The sequence below is a fragment of the Humulus lupulus genome, chromosome 5 (assembly GCF_963169125.1).
Source record: "Humulus lupulus chromosome 5, drHumLupu1.1, whole genome shotgun sequence".
Lineage (NCBI taxonomy): Eukaryota > Viridiplantae > Streptophyta > Magnoliopsida > Rosales > Cannabaceae > Humulus > Humulus lupulus.
Window position 1 is genome coordinate 14,814,352 of NC_084797.1, and position 20,262 is coordinate 14,834,613.

At 40.0% G+C, this 20,262-nt stretch overlaps 1 protein-coding gene and 1 non-coding gene across 2 annotated transcripts; one reads left to right on the forward strand and one right to left on the reverse strand.

Moving 5' to 3' along the window:
- Nucleotides 1-6,644: 6,644 nt before the first annotated feature.
- On the reverse strand, nt 6,645-6,717 carry TRNAA-CGC (transfer RNA alanine (anticodon CGC)). Its single transcript has one exon. It is a non-coding gene; the product is annotated as a tRNA-Ala (tRNA).
- Nucleotides 6,718-7,337: 620 nt separating this feature from the next.
- LOC133834507 (wax ester synthase/diacylglycerol acyltransferase 5-like) lies at nt 7,338-11,436 on the forward strand. Its single transcript, XM_062264145.1, has 7 exons — nt 7,338-7,729; nt 9,108-9,701; nt 9,859-9,925; nt 10,128-10,237; nt 10,328-10,537; nt 10,787-10,924; nt 11,162-11,436. Exons 1-7 carry the CDS (start codon nt 7,526-7,528, stop codon nt 11,327-11,329), a joined length of 1,491 nt encoding a protein of 496 aa, XP_062120129.1. The 5' UTR covers nt 7,338-7,525; the 3' UTR covers nt 11,330-11,436.
- Nucleotides 11,437-20,262: the final 8,826 nt, after the last annotated feature.

Consider the following 20,262-nt stretch of genomic DNA (forward strand, 5'->3'; position numbering starts at 1 on the left):
GTGCTCGGGCCGAACTGGGAAGGACCATACCAGATAGAGTCAGTCATCCGACCTGGCGTATACAAACTTGCGAGATTAGATGGAAGCCTGATACCTCGAGCATGGAATGGCGAACACCTTAGACCATATTATCAATAGTGTAGAAAGTGTCGCCTGTAACCATGATTTTCTATCTGTATTTAGTTTGTTTTTGAATTTCATCAAATAAAGGGTCTACTTTGTTTCGCATGTAATTTATTTTTATTTTTGCAATCTCTCTTAATTTAATAACCTATGGTCACACTCATAGGATATTAAGGGGGCATCATTGGTATACATACCACCAGCTTAAAAAATAAAAAATATACATAAAGTATTTGAATATAACCAAGTACGCGAGCTTAGATAGTTCGGACATAACCGAACTACCAAAAAGATAAAAGTATTTGGAGATAACCAAGTACGCGAGCTTAGATAGTTCGGACATAACCGAACTACTAAAAACCTAAAACGTTTGGAGTTAACCAGATGTGCAAACTTAACAAGTCTGGAACAAACCAGCCAAAAAATTAGTCGATGATAAGTAGGAACCTAAACCTATTTCGAGATAAGTCGAGATCGAGGCTGGAATATCTTAAAGAAAAATAGTTTCGAACTCTTAACCTCGGAGCAAGAACTGAGGATGAGGAAAAGTGACTAAACAAAAAAAAAGATATAACCAGATCATTCATATTACACACCATATAAGTACTCTTGAGTTCATGGTAAAAGTAATATCCGACCTTGATAAGTAACGAGGTCGGAAGCGGATAATTCGAATAAACTATTCATAAATGCATCGAATTTCGAGCCTAAAATCCAAACTATGTTTGTATGAATAAATAAACATAACCGGTTCATCAATATAAAGATGTGCAAAATATTTCGAGCCAAGAAATGTAAGCATATAAAAGAATAGTAAAGGGATTTGTATCAGCCCCGTGGGCATAAATTAAAATAATTACAGAAATAAGGGGACGCAGCCCCGATAACTGATCTCCCCGAGGTCAGATTCAAAGAAGAGGAGTCCCCTTGGCCTTCTCAGCATCAGTGGCACCGGACCCCTCAGGACGAATAGCATGACTATCCTCCTGAGCTTCCTCCGAAACAGTGCCCGGAGCAGCCTTTTCCTTCTCGAGCTGCTCAGCCTTCTCCTTCTCAAGCCGTGCAGCCTCTTCCTTCTCGAGCCGAGCATTCCATCGTTCAAGAAACGGCGCCTCGTGGGGACCCAAAAAGCTGGTGTCCAGCTCTTCGTTATAAGCCCACATCCGGTACATGGCTGAGTCGACCGCCGTTTCCTTCTTCTCTTTGTACTCGGCAGTAAGGCGAGCTTTGACATCCTCTATAAGGTCGAAGGTGGCGTTCTTGTCCTCCTCGAGCTTCTTATTGGTCACCCGAAGCTGGGTGTTATCTTTCTTTTGCTCCTCGAGTTCAGTTTTCAGCTTTCCGAGCTCCTTGGCCATATCCTCGAGCTCCTTAACCACTACCTCGAGCTTAGCATTCGCCGCCTTCAGATCATCGTTCGCTCTAAGGTGGAGGTCCTTCGCCTCTTGGGCATGAGTCCTGCTCGAATGGATCTCGTTGTTAAGCTCATAGTTGAGCTGGGCCGTGAAGGCAAGAGCCTGAAAAAAGGAAGAAACCACCATTAGCCTCAAGACAGCATGGATAGAAGCGAAAGAAATATGGAAAAATACTTACTGCAGCGGTGTGCTCGATACTCTTCTCGTAGAGAACAGTGCGATCTCGGGTGCCAGTTAAGCACTGCCACTAGGGAGCTTCGAAACTGCCATAGCTCTGGCCGATCCGGGACATGACGTCTGAAATCAGCGTAGATCCATGAGGTCCGGCAGCGTTGTCCACCACATATGAGTCCATATGGGTGGAGATGGTTAGCTTCTGAGCTCGAGAAGCAGAAGGTCTCTTGGCGAGCTGAGCAGAAGACGTTTGACCCACCACAGGAGTTTGGGACTCAACCACGACAGGGGTACCAGCCAGCGAGGCCGGTGCCACCGCAGAGACGACGGCCTGCGAGGATGGCATCGTCGTGGGGGCGCTAGTCTGGCCAGTCGACGCAACAGCAGAGCTCGAAGCCGGCGGGGGAGGAGGAGGCGTTTTCTTAGGTCTCTTGGAGCCTTTCCCCGGCTGGCTGGTTTTCAGTCCCCCTGCCCTGGGGCGTTTGCTCCTCTTGGCACCCGCATTATCAATAAGGGTGTCAAGGTCGGAGTCCATATCGCCTGCACAAGTCAACACAGTGAGTCAGTAAAAGAGGTGTACAAGTTACTTCAGTATCACAGACGTATGGAGTGATGGTAGAAAAAACATAACTGGAACTTTCCCCCGAGCTCGAGCTTGGGGACCATGAAATTCCCCCGTCTTCAGAAGAGGCGGGGGGAGTGCCTTCCCTATAAGTTGGTGATAACCTCGAGAGGTCCCTATAATCATTGGTCCCATACTGCACAGCTATCCCATTCCACACCTCGTCCGTGGTGTACATAGTGTCGTATTTCCCGAGCCCACTATCAAACCTATGGACACAGTCGTCTACCCAACTCCGTATGTAGAAGTGGTATCTATCCTGTGGGCACGACACTAACCTATTGGGCCTGTGTTTTAGCAAAGTAGGGGACCACATTCTCGAAGTAGGAAGGGTTTTACCTTCATCTGAGTCCGAGCTCGAGGCCTCGTCGTTGGCTTCATTCCCAGATCGCGGACTCCTCAAGCGAACTGGGAGAGATGCCCTCTTTTCTCTCCTCGGAAGAAGGGTGTTTGTGGGCTGTGGTACCTCCTCCCAACGTTCGTATTTTTTGTTAGACCAGTCAGAGGTTGACTGGCCTTCTCCCAACAACCCACAGGCTCGGAGCTGGTCCTCATGAAGAAGATACGAGAGAGACCTCCTGCCATAAGGAAGTCCGAGCAAGGCCTCTCTGTGTTCCCTCATTGTCTTGGAGGGGGAGGGACGCTGAAAATTAGCTGAAAGGCGAAGCACATTTCAGCCAAGTATGGTCTTAAGGGCTAAAACTCCGAGCTCAAAAAAATAAAAGTAACAAGAGTACTTACGAATCCGCCTGAAAGAACGATGTCGAGATGGGGACAGACCGTCTGTCCAGAAAAAAGCCTTTTTGGAGTCAGGAGGGTGGTTTGGAAGATCTTCAAAAATCTTCGTCTCTTTGGGATAGCTCGAGAGGTAGTAAAAACCGTCCCCTCCCCGAGCTCGGGAGGGGTTACTTTTCAAACAAAAGAGATATAGAATCTCTTGAGGAGAGGGTCCTTTCCACTGCAGCTCGTGATACAAGGACCTCAGGGCAGACAGCACCCTGTACGAATTGGTGTTGAGTTGGAATGGAGCCAACCCAACGAAATCAATGAAGTCTCTGAAAAAGGACTTCAAGGGCAGCAGAGCTCCCGTCCTCATATGTTCCTGGCTCCAGGCCGCGTATTTCACACTGGCATCGCGGCCCCCAGGGGCGAAACAGCTCCATTCATGACTAGCCGGAGCTCGACACTTCAGGGTGTCCAACGAACTAAGGCCATGGAGGGCCAGGATGTCAGTTATTTGGTCGGTGGTGGTAACCGAGCTCTGGTAGAACTCGGCTTCGAACATCTCCCTCCTAGGCTGTGAAGACGAAGGCTCCGCCATTAAAGAAAATTGGAGTTCCCCCGGATGATATGCAACCGTGACTTTTAACGCAGGGTCGAGGGGGATTGGCCTAGGTCCTGGGTTGGGCTCCGGATAGATGGCCTCCCGAAGAACTCTTCTCTTCTTTTCAATGACCTCATCTATCTGACGGCGATAGTGGGCTCGAGTGTCCTCTTGCTCGCGCGCAAGCTCGTATTCTTTTATCCGACGCTGATTCCGGGCGAACAGCGATTCTGGGCTCGGAGATTTAGGCTCGTAAGGGATGGCTCGCAATGACCCCCACCGTCTTTCCAGATTCTGTGACATCTAACGAGAAAGAAAAAATGGTGAGGGCCATGCATGCAAGAATCACGAGCTCGATGGTATGAGCTCGGGGATTTAGGAACAAAAAATTAAATATTGAGACCCTTACTAAAGAGTCAGAGCGTGTGTTCCACAGGAAAGAAAAGGAGCGTGGGTGATCTTTTGAAAATCCCGAAATTCAAGGGAAAGAAAGGTGGCGGTTAGCCAGGAAGGGCATTCTTGGGTTTCGCGCATTTGTCAAGGACAAGGGTTTTTACCCGAAAACTTAATGTACAAGAAACATGGCCTAAAATTTTCAAAACCCAGAAAGTTGAAACTTCGCTCAAACGTTAAGACTGGATATAAACCAGTGATGCGAATTCCAGCAGGGGTTTGGGAAACTTGAAAGCCTATCGAAACGAAACGCCCTATCTTATTATGCTAAGAATGTAAACTAGCATACACAGCAAAAACAGTATAAAAAAAAACAACAAAAATGGCATACTTACACAGTGATGGTGATTGCAGCGAAATCGTTGATTGGAGAAGAGGTTGCAAGAAAGAACTCACTGACTCGAACAGACCGGGATTTCTTTGTTTCTTGGGTCGAGAAAACATGCGCGGGACAGAAGCTTTTTAGGAGAGTCTCTGGTTCTCTGGTTGTTTTTCTTTTGTTGTTTATGATGAACAAACGTGAAGAAGAAGACGAAGAGGGGGGTCTTGTATATATAGGTGGGAAAATGGAATTGATCAGGAGCGTCGAGTGAAATTCTCACTAGATCGAACGGATGGGGATTAATGACAAGAAGGCGCCGAAAAGTTGTCAGACGGACGATCGTGGGCGTGTTCCCAAGGTACTCAAGTACCTAAAGTGAGCAATACCCAGCTGACACGTGACCATTTTCGAAAGTGTATGACGGTACGGTTCTCAGAAAAGGTAGTTCAAAAGTTTCCTTCTCTCAGGATTCGAACAAATACTTTTGAGGGGGCAAGATGTTATACCCAGATTTCGAGCCATAGTGAATGTGACCTCGAAAGCTGAGTTCGCAACAAATGGTCTCGCAAGGATTGGGATATGCTCCAGGATGGTATATCGAGTCTGAGAAGTACGATGTATGATCTCGAATGTGGTGACCTCGAAATGATCTCGATCTTGAAAGGTAGCTCTGACAACGCCCTCATCTTCAGGAACAACTTCGGAGCAGGGATCTTGAGCTCGATGTACTATCTCGAAAGAAATGTTAGCTCGGGAGATGTCAGTGGCTCGCACAATGACGTGAAACCTGAGATGCTAAAGTCTTGGAGATACGCTATAACCACCTTGAATATCTACAAGTATTGTAAACATGAGATGTAATCCTCATTTATTGATGTAAATCCCCAAGAATCGTGGTATATTATTTAGTCAGTTATGCGTTTCCTGGTCTTCAGGGACGTTTCCTTTTTTATCCGATTAAAGGCATTTAAAGCCATTTATTTTATTCACAAAAGAGTAACTACCCAAAATATGTGGGATAGTATTCTGCATCCTTCTCTATAAATAGAGAAGCCATGCACCATTGTAATGGACGGAAATTCTGATCCTTGAGAGAAAACTCTAGAGAATTCATGCTAAAGAATTTTTCAGAGATAATCTTAAGATTAATAACAGAGACTCGTGGACTAGGCAGATTTAACTGCTGAACCACGTAAAAAACCGTGTGCTTGATTTGTTTGTTCCGTTTGGCCATCGTTATTCATTGTTTTTGTGCTCTTCTTTTATCTGTTGACGAAAAACGGCGTCAACAATATGTAATTGGTGAAACTCAATCTAAAAGCTATTTTAATTTTTTTTAAACAAATATTGTTTGATAATAAATTTTAATTTATCAATAAATTTAGTTAAATCAAATTTAAACTCTAGTACATTGATTAAATTATTGATAATAATAATTATTCATTTACATAAGTTATTATAATATAAACACATAATATATAGCATATTTAAAGTCATTGAGTATCAAGAATTAATATGTGCTTAATTTTTTTTTGTAATAAATAATAAAAACAATCACCACAACTTTTTTACATTTGATTGTATATATGTATACTTTAACCATAAAGATGAACATATATGTAACGGATAATGCATAGTATTTTTCGAGGGAAGAAAAAAATGTCGAAGATAAAATAAAAAAGCAATAATGCATACATTAGTAGTGCAGTGCACAATTTTAAGAAAATTAGATATAATGATTGGGATATATAAAAAATGTGAAATTTGTGTTTTCTATTTCTTAGAATAAAAATGTGATTTAGTTTTTGAATTTTGTTTTTCAAAATAAATAACCAATCAACTATTATTATGGACCCACAACTTTGATATTTTTGGATTTATAAAGTTGTATCTAAATCCCAATCATAGCCTTAACTTTTTTGAGATTATTTTTTCAGATTTGGTTTATTCTTTTTCTAAATTTATGTTTTAATATTTCTCGTGTCCACTTGTTATGATAAAATTACTTGTGAGAATTATATAAATATGTAAACGGTGTTATGTTTTATTATTTATTTTAAATTGAGTATGCACATGTATGCGTATTGTTTGTAAATTAATGTCGTTTCACTGCTCAAAATTTATTAATCCTTTCAAAGTTGTCGTATTTCACGATCACCATATCCTGTCGTTTTCATTCCAAATTCTAGTGACAAAATTGTACATATTAATTGGAGGTGCGGGGAATCGAACCCCGTGCCTCTCGCATGCGAAGCGAGCGCTCTACCATATGAGCTACACCCCCAATTTGACAATTATAATTATTTCATCATATTAATAAAATATATTTATGCATAGAAGAGTAATTACATGTATTCCAAAACATTGCATCAACAAACATGGCAGTTTCATTTAGCCAAAATAATTTATTTCAACCTGAACTCAATATTTTAAAAAATATTATCACATTAGTTTGTATAATATTTTGGTACACAATTTTGATACACATATCATTATTCTTTATACATATTATACAAGTTATATTATTACAATTCACTGATTTATGCTTGATTTGGATTTTTTCCAATCCTAATATTTCTTCCGAGTAAATAAAATTTGTACAATTTTTTAAGCTTAAAATTAAATATTCAAAATCCGCTCCCACAATTTTTAAGTACACGTGAAAATTGAAAATTGCATTTTGTTTGTCACATATAAAAGGGCTTACGATTTCATTTTCCTTTCACCGATATTTTTTTTGGACTTATTTTATCTTGATAAGTCAAAAGATGGAAACTTCTCAATGAAAAAAATATAACGAACACAAAAGCCATATAATAATTCTTGAGTAGATATTTTTTGTAATCTAATTTTTTTAAAAAGAAAAATATAATAAATTTTTCCAACTACCTGGCTCACGCCAACCATTTGACGAAACCCATGTGTACAGTATAGAAAAAAAGGTGTCTGCTGTATACTTCTATGTTTCTATGTATATTATATTATATTATATAGGGATAAACATAGTGAACAACAAGACAATTTTATATGTATAAAACAAAAAGCTAGAAGAGGGGTGAAGACTGAAGATAGAAAAAGAAAGAAGCACAAATATGAGTGGCGGTGATGAAGAGTGGGCGGCGGCGGCGGCGGAGGAGGAGACTATGCTAAGTCCGGCAGCTCGGTTGTTTCAATCACCAAAATTCAATTGTCACATCGTGACAATCATAGGGTGCAAGACCACCTTTGATCCTGAGGTCATCAAGGCTGGTTTAGCCCAAACTTTGCTTAAACACCCTCGCTTCTCCAGCAAACTGGTATGTACTATGTATGTATGTATGCAACACTACTTGTTAACAATCCCCACAATTCTCTCTTTTTTTTAAGAAAAAAGAAAAGGAGAATCTCGTTCTCTCTCTCTCTATCTTTTACTCTAACATCGTTAAGTACTGTTATTCTAAATATTTTTTTCTTTTCTTTATATTGAATTATAGAATATATTATGGACAAGTGTTGGATTTACAGTACACACCTACATTTAATGTGCTTTTTTTTTTTTAAATGGAAGGCAAATAAGACACGTTTGTCAGTGTATAATGTTCCAACTGAACAAAAACGGTTAAATTTTTGGGAAATTTGCATCATGCTTTTAATTTTGTTAAAAAATATATTTTTATATATAGATAATTTTTTTTAAAATTTTATGATTTTATAGAAAGTTTTACATTTTTACATCTTTACATGTTTTTTCATTTTTTTATTGTTTATGTTTATATATATATATATAGATATTTTCATATTATTTTTTATATGTTTAAATTTATGTATAGTTGTTGTATTTAGTTGTTTTCAGATATATTTTAATTAAAAAAACTTGTTAGTATGTAATAAATTTATTTCTAATTTTTGTTCAATTATTATTTTTTAATTATTTTTTAATTTGTTAATATAAAGTAGGTTGATTTTTAGTTATTATCTAATTATTATTTTTTAGTTTTATTTTACACTATACTTTTATAAATAAAAATTTTTGAGACCGTTAAAAAAAAAAAAAATATATATATAGTTATGAAAAAACACCATAAAATAAATTAATATGTTCATTCTTAGGTAAAAATCTCACTGGCACATTTGAGGAGAATATGGGATGTCCATATCACAATCAATGCATCTTTTAACTCAATCTCATTTGATTTTATATCATAGTACATAATGAGGCGTGAAACAAAAAAAAAAGTTTTGATAAATTTTTAAAAATGATACAAAGAAATTGTGTGTGCTACTTTTTCATTTTTTTTAAATTTAAAAATTATACAACCAGCTCTATAATTTAGTTTTCCTTAGCATTCTGATTGAAAACAAATCAAATTTTTAATATTTTGTTTTGCAAATGCGAGATCAATTAAAGTGTAAGTTCAGTAGTAATAAAAAGAAGCTAAAAAAATATTTGAGTAAAAATATAATCTTTTTAGAGGATAAAAGTATAAATTTATCTCGAATAACTAATCAAACACATTTAAAACTAAACAAATAATTTCCAAAAGAAGATTAATTATGATAATTTATTCATGTATTGTTTATTGTTTAATTAGTTTATACTTGTAGGACATTGACTTACATTATTCTAAATTAAGAAATGTTTTATTTGTGGTAAAAAATTAATCATCTGGATTTGGGTTGAAACGACGAAAAAAGGTAGTAAACGACAACATATTTCGAAGAAGAAGATGGGTTCGAACTCCGGTGAAGCTAGACGAACACGTCTTCGTTCCGAGCTTCGATTCGAAGCCAGAAAATCCAGACCAGTTTCTCGAAGACTACGTTTCCCATCTCACGACCACGCCTATCGATCTCTCCAAACCCTTATGGGAGCTTCACCTCCTGAACCTCCGTACTTCCGACGCCGAGTCGGTCGGAATCTTCCGAATCCACCACTCCGTCGGCGACGGAGCTTCCCTCATGTCCCTGCTCCTCGCCTGCACCCGCCAAACCTCCGACCCTGAGAAGGTACCAACTCTTCCTGCGCCGTTGAAACGGTCGGCGGAGACGGAGTATTCGAGAGGCTGCGGTGGCCAGTTGTTGTGGGTCTTGGCGACCATTTGGTCGGCGATTACCTTGATATGGAACACGTTGGTGGATATAATAATGTTCATAGCGACGATTTTGTTCTTGAAAGATACCAAGACTCCCATTAAAGGGTCGAAAGGGGTTGAGATGAACACCAAGCGGTTCGTACATCGGACCATTAGTCTTGACCACATCAAATTGGTCAAAAACGCCACCAATACGGTATGCTACACTTTTTTATTTAAGTCTATAATAACACTATTAATGTTATCATTTCTCTTTGAACAATTATGTGTTTTTTCTAGACAGAGAGAGCTTATGAAGATGTCGATTTAGTCTTATATTTGTTTTTGGGTTATGTTTGGATGATTTTGAGCAGACTATCAATGATGTTTTGTTGGGAGTAACACAAGCTGGTCTATCAAGGTATTTGAACCGCAGATATGGTAAGTTCTTTTATTAAGAAATGTTTGGTTATTTTCTCATTGAATCATTATGTGGCATTGTGTGCATTGATACTGGTTTTAGCTCAAACTGTCAGTTATCTGGTTTGATCCTACAAAGTCTGAAAAGTTTGAGTTTTTTGGACGCACACTTGTACCAATGGTGGACCATTTTCTTTGTATTAAATGTTGTTGTGTGGAACAGGTCTAAGTGCAAAAGATAAAGGAACAAAGGAGAAGACCAATTATCTTCCTAAACATATCCGGCTAAGTGCAACTATTCTTGTTAACCTAAGACCAACTATTGGGATTGAGGTGAATAATGTGGTCTTTCTTATACTTGACTGCAAAACATCATTGGCGAACACTTTTATGATTTATTGTATGTATTTACTCTTGGAACAGGCTCTAGCAGATATGATGGCCAAGAATTCAAAGACCAAATGGGGTAATTGGATAGGGTATCTACTCCTTCCTTTCAACATTGCTCTACAAGATGATCCATTGGACTATGTTCGTCAAGCCAAAGCCATTGTGGATCGAAAAAAACACTCTTTCGAAGCTATCTGCACATACTTCTGTGCTCAACTTCTTCTCAAAATATTAGGAGCTGAGGTACATATATGCCTCTTTCACTATCTCATTATACACTTTAATAAATGCCACAGTAAATAGCAACATGGATTTTGTTTCTGTAGTGGTTTTGAATGAAAATTAGGAGTTGGACTACATGATGCTCTTTCAAGTTTCAAATAAGATGCAGGATTCAGTAAATGCAAACCAAGTTGAATGTTTAGTATATTTTGCTTGAAATATGAATGTGTGTGTATGTTGTGAAGCTGAAACTTTGGTATGGTCAAACAGTTAACGGCAGCTACTGCACGCAGAGCTATTTCTAGCACTACTCTGGCCTTTTCCAATTTGATCGGACCACTGGAAGAAGTAAGCTTCTATGGCCATCAAATCGCGTACCTTGCTCCGAGTGTTTATGGTCATCCACACGTAAGTACTCATCTACTCAAAATAACAACCTCTCCCCTCTGCAAATATTTGCAAAAGATTCAAAGTTTTAAGGCCACAAATTAGTTTTTGTGTGTGTCTTTTGTTTGAAGAATCCTCCGGGTCCATCTAGTACACTGGATCGAACCTCGAACCACCTATTTTAATGGCAGAAGATGTTCAAATTTGAACATCTTTTTCTTGTGATAACTGAGCCTGAGTGTCCCATTTTGGTTGCAGGCATTAACGATCCATTTTCAGAGCTATGTTGACAAAATGACTATTGTTCTTGCGGTTGACCCTAATGTGATTCCTGATCCACAACAGTTGTTTGATGATCTAGAGGAATCTCTTCAACTCATTAGGGAGGCTATTCTTCAGCAGAGGATGAACAAGGAAATTGTTTAGCTGGATGAAATTTTTGTCACATCGATTATTATAATTTTTTAACTGTACATTAATGTGCACATATGTTGATTCATATCATCTGATTATATTGCTTTGGAGTGATTCAAGATCGTATTCATCATTTATATTCCTACTTCTCGAATATGATTTTACTAGCCATTATTGTTAAAAAATTTCAACCAGCTCCTAAACTAAATCCTAAAATAATTACAAGCACAAGGTTGTTTGAAAACCTATTATGTCTTTAGGACCATTTTGGTACATGATTTTTTTTTCTTTTTCTTTTTTTGAGTCTGAAAACAAACTTTATGAATGAACAATGTTTACCGTTAGTGCAAAAATCAATAATGGTTCACTCAATAGTCAGCAAATTAATTTTTATTTGGAGTTTAGAACTGAGACTCAAAGTTGCATTTTTTTTTCATTATTAATGAAGAAGTTGATAAAACATTCTCTTTATTTATGGAGTTGGGTCATATATACACGAAATAAAACTTGAGGCCGAATCCTATAAAAGTGGGTAAGGAAGTTTAAACAAATAATTATGTTATGTCTAAACTTTAATCGGAATAAGTACAAATTAATGGAGAAATAAATACGAATAAAATATAAAAATTTTGAAAAATTATTACTTGTAGTAGGTTGTTTATTTCTAATAATTGGAAAAGAAATTATAATTATTTTATTTTATTTACATTATAAGTAAAGGTAATTTTAAATGAACTAAATTGTTTTTTTGAAAAAGAAATAGTAAATAATAGCTAAATACACAATATTTTTAAAATGTTACACTTTTATACTTAATTTTTTTTGTGATAAAGATACTGGATGTCTTCAAAATGTTACATTTTTATACCCAAACTTTTTTTTGCTGTAAATTTACTTGATATTTTTAAAATGTTGCACTTTTATACCTATTTTTTTTAAATTATTTTGAAAAATAAGAAGAAAGTGAAGGAAAACTATAAGATTTTAGTTATTTTTGAAATTTTAAATTATTTTCACTTTCAAAATAATAAAAAAAAAATTAAGATTAGTAAAATTAATCAAAATAATTAAATTTATATTTTTCCTTTACTTTTTTTAAAAAAAATTATATTTGAAATTGATAAAAATATATAAGTTTTTAATTATTTTAAATCATTTTTATTAATTTTAATAAAACATTTATTAAAATTTAATTTAAAATGGTTATTTTGAGGAAGAATAAGAAAGAGAAAATAATTTAAAATTTAAAAAATAATTAAAATTCTATATTTTTCCTTCATTTTCTTATTATTTATCAAAATAATAAAAAATAAGTATAAAAGTGTAACATTTTAAAAATATTGAGTATATTTATAGTAAAAAAAATTTATGTATAAAAGTGCAATATTTTAAAGACATTAAATATATTCATTGCAAAAAAATAAGTATAAAAATATAATTTTTTAAAAACATTAAGACTTGTTCAGTAACCATTATTTAAACAGTTTTTTATTTATTTAATTAAAAATCTGACAATAAAATTGGAAAGTTTGTTTGGTAAGTCTATTTTCATTTTTTACTTTTTTTAAATTTTTATTAGATTTTATCAAATTTTGAAAACACAATTTTCTCACTTTTAATTATTTTTTAAACGGTTTCTCATTTCTTTTCCTCTTCACCCGGGTAACTTTGAGCTTCTTTCCTCCTCTGGCATCGATGACTTCCAGAACTATTTACCAAATATATAAGTTACCAAATACATATTTTATTTTTTTGTTTTTAAAAATAAAAAACAAAAATAGTTACCAAACACATTTTTATTTTTAAAAAATCAAAAATAAAAAAACAAAAATAAAACAATATTTCTATTTTCATGTTTAAGAAAATAAAAAATAAAAATTTTACCAAATACAACCTAACCTAAGTATTTTTACCTTCACTTACTCTAAAAATTGCATCCTTACCCGTAAATACTGAACAAATATCAGAGGCTAACTTTTTTAGTAATAAAGTATGCCATCAATGCCTTTAACACATCAGTAGACGCTAACTTTCTAACATTATAACAAAACATTCACACTAATTAAATCACAGATTCTAACTTTGCAATCATAGCTGCTTAGAAAAAGAATTCAGCCAAGAAAGAGATGCAAACTAGTTTTAGATCCACCAATAATAGGGTACTGTGATCATCCAAACAATAGATAATAGTCCTCTATATAATCTATTTAAATCAATTAAAGCAACAAAGAAGAATAATAGAAAAATATGAATTACAAACAAAAACAAGTACATGAGAAAAAGATGGCACACAACTAATAGCAAGAGAAGATATAACAATATATCACTATGGATTAAGTAGAAATTTAGAAAATGATAAAATATGCAGAGGCACTTCCAAGAGAATAAGCAATATATAATAAGTCATAAATCATTCTCTAATGAATGGTGTAAATATTGTACTAAATTTAGCTAAAAAAACGAACTAATACTTTTGTTATACTCAGATTTCGAGCCATGAGAATTGTGACCTCGAAAGCTGGGGTCATAATGAATGAACTCGTAAAGTCTAGAATATGTGCGAAATCTAAACATCGAGCCTGCGAAACAGAGACGACTTCGAAGATGGTAGTCTCGAAATCCTCACAAGCTCGAAAGGTAGACCCCGAGGTGCATCTGTTCTCGAGGATGACCTCAGATCAGGGGCTCCGAGCCTGACGCGCGTACGAGCTCGAAGTCATGTGGCCTCGGGATATGTTATAGCTCGAAAGTCAGTAAGAAACCTGGGAGAATATGGCCTTGGTGATATAGGATAATAACTTTGAATATCCTAATGAGTCATCTATAAGAGACGCGGTCTACATTTATTACTGTAAATCCCCTACAATCAAGGGATATTATTTGATTAGTTATACGCCCCTTGGTCTTCAGGGGACGTTTCCTTTTATATCGGATTGCAGGCATTTAATGTCATTTAATTTATTTACAAATATAGAGTAACTACCCGAAATATGTGGGATAGTATTCTGAAATCTTCTCTATAAATAGAGAGGTCATGCACTATTGTAAAGGGGGAATTTTTGTGATCTTGTGAGAAAACTCTGGAGAATTCATCCTTGAAGAATTTTCAGAGATCATCTTGAGTTTAATAACAAAGACTCGTGGACTAGGCAGATTTAACTGCTGAACCACGTAAAAAATCGTGTTTGTATTATCATATTTTTATTGGCCATTACTGATTATTGTTTACGTGCTCTTCTTTCACTGTTGACGAAAAACGACGTCAACAGTTTGGTGCTTTCATTGAGCGCCTTAAGCATTCATTCCTGAAAAATTCATGGCCACAAATAATCAGAATACACCTGAAGAGAATTACCCAAGACGTACTGGGAAACAGCCAATGGAAAACCCAGATGTCGAAGAAAGGAGTGGATCCTCCGATTCTAGGGGACCACCTCCTCCACCAAGAGATGAGGATATGTACTACAATCCTGAGCGATATGTTCCTATTGTGGAACTCGAGAACCGGCAACTGAAACAGCAGTTGGCAGAGGCCAACAAGCGGAACGAGGAGTTAGCTAGGATAACCGCGGAGGCGCAGGTGGCTCAGCCCCCGCCTCCGCGTGAAAACCAAGCTCCTCCTCCTAGGGATGTACATGTTCCTCCCCGTAGGCCCCGTGGGCGTCCACGGAAAAATGCTGCCCCAAGAAATGCTCGGGCTAGGGCCCCGGCACAACCGCCGGCACTAGCAGAGCCATCCGCTCCTCCTAGGCCCCAGAGAAGTACTCGGGCTAGGGGTCTGGTTAATCCACCTGTGGAAGCACCTGGGGGAATTGAGAACAACCGAGCCCCTGCAGAGGCTCGGACTCAAGCCCCTGGGAATGCACCACACGCAACCAACCCATCTCGGGCAAACTCCGGACCGTCTAGGCCGCGAAATGGGTGGCAGCCACCGTCGCCCATACGGTTCCCTCCATCACCAATAAGATATCCTTTGCCCCCTCGCAGGAATGCTCAACCAGTTCGAGATCAGGGAGAAAGGCGTCCGGGAGAGAGACAAGGAAACGGGGAAGCTTTCCAGGAACGGAGAGGCGCCCCATCAGAAAGAAGTCAAACATCCCGGTCTCGCACGGCGGAGACGAGGCGGCATGGAAGAAATCCATCTCGAAATAACTATAAAGACGAGTTTTACCAGCGACGATTCTGGAGACACCAGGTCGGTCAGCAAGCATGACTGAGGTCGTAAGAATACTGGAAGTCGCAGAAATCGCCCCGACCTGCGAGAACACCTGAATCAGAGTCGAGGTAAGGTTGACCCGATAAATCCGGACCTGAGGGATCGCTTGAATAGGCGTAAAGATCCTTTACGGAGACGTGAGCCTGGAATTGTGATCAACGACAACCAATTCCAAACTTTGCCTCTCACGGACCCAGTCCAAGAGAGAATCGATCAGCTGGAAAAGGCATTCAGGCTTTTGAAAAACGAGCAAGAGCATGATCGATATGAAGATTCTGATGAGGAGCTTGAACCGTTTGCTCCCCATATTTCCAACACTCCATTTCCACAAGGGTTTCGGATCCCTCACGTCCCGACGTTCGAGGGAAAAACCGACCCATATAGTCATCTAAGTATGCTCAATACCATAATGAGAGCCAGTAACGTGGGTTACGAGCTCAGATGCATGTTATTTCCAGCATCATTGACAAGACCAGCTAAAAGCTGGTTCGAAAAATATAAGAGACATTCAATAACCCTGTCTAAAGACTTAAAAAAGCAGTTCAAAGCCATGATGGGGGTTCGACCTGAGGTGTTAACCCTAACTAATGTTCGGCAACAACCAGGCGAAACATTAAAAAGTTACCTTACAAGGTTTAACTTGGAAGTTACCCGAGCTCGGAATGTGGATGACAGTGGACACTTAATGGCTGTCCAGGCCGGAGTAATGCCAGGAAGCGCCCTCTGGGACGATATGCAAAGAAAACCGGTGAGGTCCCTAACCGAGTTTAATAGACGAGCGCAGAGTTTTGTCAATGTAGAGGAAGCGAGGTCGACACTTAATGTGACTTCCCAGCCCGAAACTACAACGATAAACATAAACTCTGCCTTAACCTCGGCGGACCCAGTAGCTTCAAAGCCTGTTGTGGAAAACCCTTCCAAGAGAAAAAAGAACGAAGGAAGTAACCCCGAGGCCGAAGGAGGAAAGAAAAAGAAGGGGGAGAGATATTTCTCCATGTATAGAGTGTACACCGAGCTCAACGAGTCTCGGGAGAACATATACCTGGCTAATGAAAACCAGGTCCCCTTTAGGTGTCCGGACCCGATGAGATATAAAAAGTTCAAGAGGGATTCAAGCAAGTATTGCTGATTTCACAGAGACACCGGGCATACTACCGATGAATGTCGACAGCTGAAAGATGAGATCGAAGGATTGATCTCGAGAGGTTACTTTAGACAATATGTCAAGAACCAGAGTACTAATCAGGCGACCGCGAACCAGAGAGTTGCCGCATCGCAGCCCGCACCAAACAATAATTCCCGAACTCGGGAAGAGGATAGGCCCCCGCCGATTGATGGAGAGGATGTGATAACCATCTCGGGAGGGCCTCACCCCGTAGGAACAGGCAGAAATGCCCAAAAGAGATATATTAACGAGCTGGAGACCGGGGACGGGTCTCCCTATGAACCCGAACCTAGAGCTCCAAAAATTCAGAGGATTGAATCCCAACCAATTACTTTTACTGAGGAAGACGCGTCCCATGCTCAGTTTCCTCACCATTATCCGCTGGTCATTACTCTTCAGCTGGCAAATAAGAGGGTCCACCGAGTTCTTATAGACAATGGGAGCTCAGTTAACATCCTCTATAAAGCAACCCTCGAGAAGATGGGACTCTCCCTTCGTGACCTGAAAGCATGTGCAACTACTTTATACGGCTTTTCAGGAGAAGGAACCGCCTGCATGGGCTCCATCGAGCTCCCCGTAACCTTAGGAGACTACCCAGTCTCAACAACTAAGATGATGGAATTCGTGGTAATGGATCTACCTTCAGCCTACAATGTTCTGCTCGGGAGACCCGCCCTGGTTGGGATGGGGGCAGTCTCATTAGTAAGGCATCTGGCCCTTAAGTTCCCGACCCCAAGCGGCGTTGGAACATTGAAGGGAGATCAATTGGCTGGGAGGGAATGCTACAACATTTCCTTGAGAGGAAAGAAACAGACGAGCGCACAAACATTCGTCATTACTCAAAATAAAGACGGGACAGTCTTAGAGATTGATGAAGAGATCGATCCAAGGGTTGAGGAGAAAGCTGACCTCGAACCCTTAGAAGAGCTCGAATAAATTCAGCTCGAGGAAACCGATCCCTCGAAAAAGGTGAAGGTTGGAAAATACCTCAAAGATGAGACAAAATAGCAACTAATTTGCTTTTTGAAGAAGAACCAAGATGTCTTCGCGTGGTCACACTCGGACATGGTGGGAATAAGTCCGAATATAGCTAGCCACGCGCTGAATATAGACAAAAGCTTCCCTCCGAAGCAACAAAAGTGAAGACAGCTGGACGAAGACAGAAAGAAGGCACTAAAGGAGGAGGTTGACAGGTTAAAGGCAAACCGATTCATTAGGGATGCCTTTTACCCTGACTGGGTAGCCAATCCGGTGTTGGTCCCAAAACCCAATGGGACATGGCGGACCTTGTCATCCAATAAATTAGCATTGATGACGTGGCAAGTAATCCCTGACACGTGGCTGACACCTGGAAGCGTCTGCTAGAGTATCGACCAGAAGACACACTAGAAGCAGGGGTAAGCCCGTCTTACCCGCGACCAGCTGGTCGATGATTCCGTGTACAAGGCAACATTTATGGGAAGATCTTTATGAATCCCAAATTTTTCTCATATAATCTTCTGGGTATCCGATTATTCAGGAGAGAATATCTGTAACAATCTTTTGTAATCTCCCTTGAGCCTATAAATAGCAAGAGATAGCTCAAGGGAGAGGACTTTTGGCTTTTAAATCATTGAAAACTATAGTAATTCTCCTAGTAAACTTGTATTGTTCTTCAGAGGGTAGTGAAACTCATTGAACCCTAGTTATTTGATCACTCTTCTGATTTTCATATCAATATCAGTCTAAGTGGACGTAGGTCATTACCAGATCCTGGGGCCGAACCACTATAAAAATTCTTGTGTGATTTATTGTTTTTGCCATACGTTCTTCTCTATACATTCATTCATATCAATCATATTTTGACTCCGTGTCAGTTGGCCAAATCGTGGGTCAACATTCTGGTGCTTTCATTGAGAGATTGATTTATTGCTGTTAAGAAAACTAATGGCGAAAGCAGGAAAGAAAACTGGGCAGGCGACCGCCGCTGCACAGTCAAACCCGCCACCTCCTCCTCCTCCTGCAAGCATAGCGGAAGATGAGCCGCAACTGGACTTTGAAGAGGAGGAAATGGACGATGCGACGCTGAAGAGTACTCTGGGCGCATTGCAGGAAGAGCTGGCTAATCTGAGGGCCAGTCAGGAGACTGCCGCTGAAGTTATGGCGCGGCAGCAGCAAGAGATTGAAAGGAAGCGTGCAGAATTGAGCGAAAGGCAGGCGGAGGTGGACCGCCACCAGAGCGAAGCCATGGCAGCCCTTGAAGCAGCCTTGCTATTGGCCAGAAATCATAATGCACCTGCCTTGCAGCCTGACCAACCAATGAATGGGCCACCCCAGAGGGGTCCTAATCCGAGCCCACCGATTCAGCCTTCGAGTCCGCAAAGGCCCGAGCAGCCTCAGACGCCCCATGACGATGTCCCACAGGACCCTGAGGCGCAGCCTCCATCCTAAGCTGCTCGGGGTAATTCCCCGCAACAGAGGCAGAATAGGGCTGAGCATCAGCCTCGCATCCCTAGACGCCATAGGGATGATGGGCCGAACCTACCGAACAGAGGTCAGTACCCTCCTGGAAACAGGAGAGACTCAGAGTTAGGCTCTGCGGTCCGGGGCCCCCCACGGCACGGTGGTGCACGGGGACACCACGACCAGCGCAGACCACCCTCTAACGCTCGAGATGGTTCAGCCAGGAATGGGCATTGAGGGAACAGTCGATCTCACCATAGCCAGTCAAGGTTCAGAGATGGCCATGGATACATTGAGGCTGACTCAGGCAAGGGAAATGCCAGTGGGAGGAATGGAGAAAGAGGTAAAAGCAGGAGCCAAGTACCTCAAGATGACCTACCAAATAGACATGATGCTGGGGGGCAACCCAGACAAAATAATGTCTTCAACCGGCTCGGTGGTAGCGAGCAGCGAAGAAGAGAAGAGGACCTGAGAGATGTACTCAATGATCGTCGCGAGAAGCACGGCGAGAACGTCCCCCCAGCAACAGAGGCTACCGCGATTCCTACCGCATTGCAGGCCCAGATAGACGCACTCAACCAGGCTGTTCAGCAGCTGGTCGGAGGAAGGACTTTTTACATCGACCACGATAGGAGGAAAGACACTCCTTTCGTCCAAAGGATAGCTAACGCCGAAACTCCCAGCAAATTCAAGATGCCTACACTCCCAAACTTTGATGGATATGGAGACCCAGTCTCGCATATGAATAAGTTTGAGATTCAGATGGACATTCAGAAAGTGTCCGAAGACGCTCGGTGCAGGATCTTCCCTGCAACACTTTCTGAAGCAGCACAGGAGTAGTTCTTTAAGTTCCCGCTTGCAAGCATAGTTTCCTAGGAAATGTTCATAAGGGAGTTCTACGGACAGTTCTATGCGGGTCGTGTGCACCCAACCAAAGCAAACCAGCTAGTCGAAATTTGCCAGCAGGACGGGGAGTCAGTGAAGGATTACGTCCAGCGCTTTATGCGACCGGCAGCTGGAGCAAAAATAGTAGGAGACGAAGGCAAGATGATGGCCATTACCGCAGGGGTTAAACGTTGCTCTCCCCTCTGGAAAAGTCTCCGAAAGGAAGGAGTTAGAACA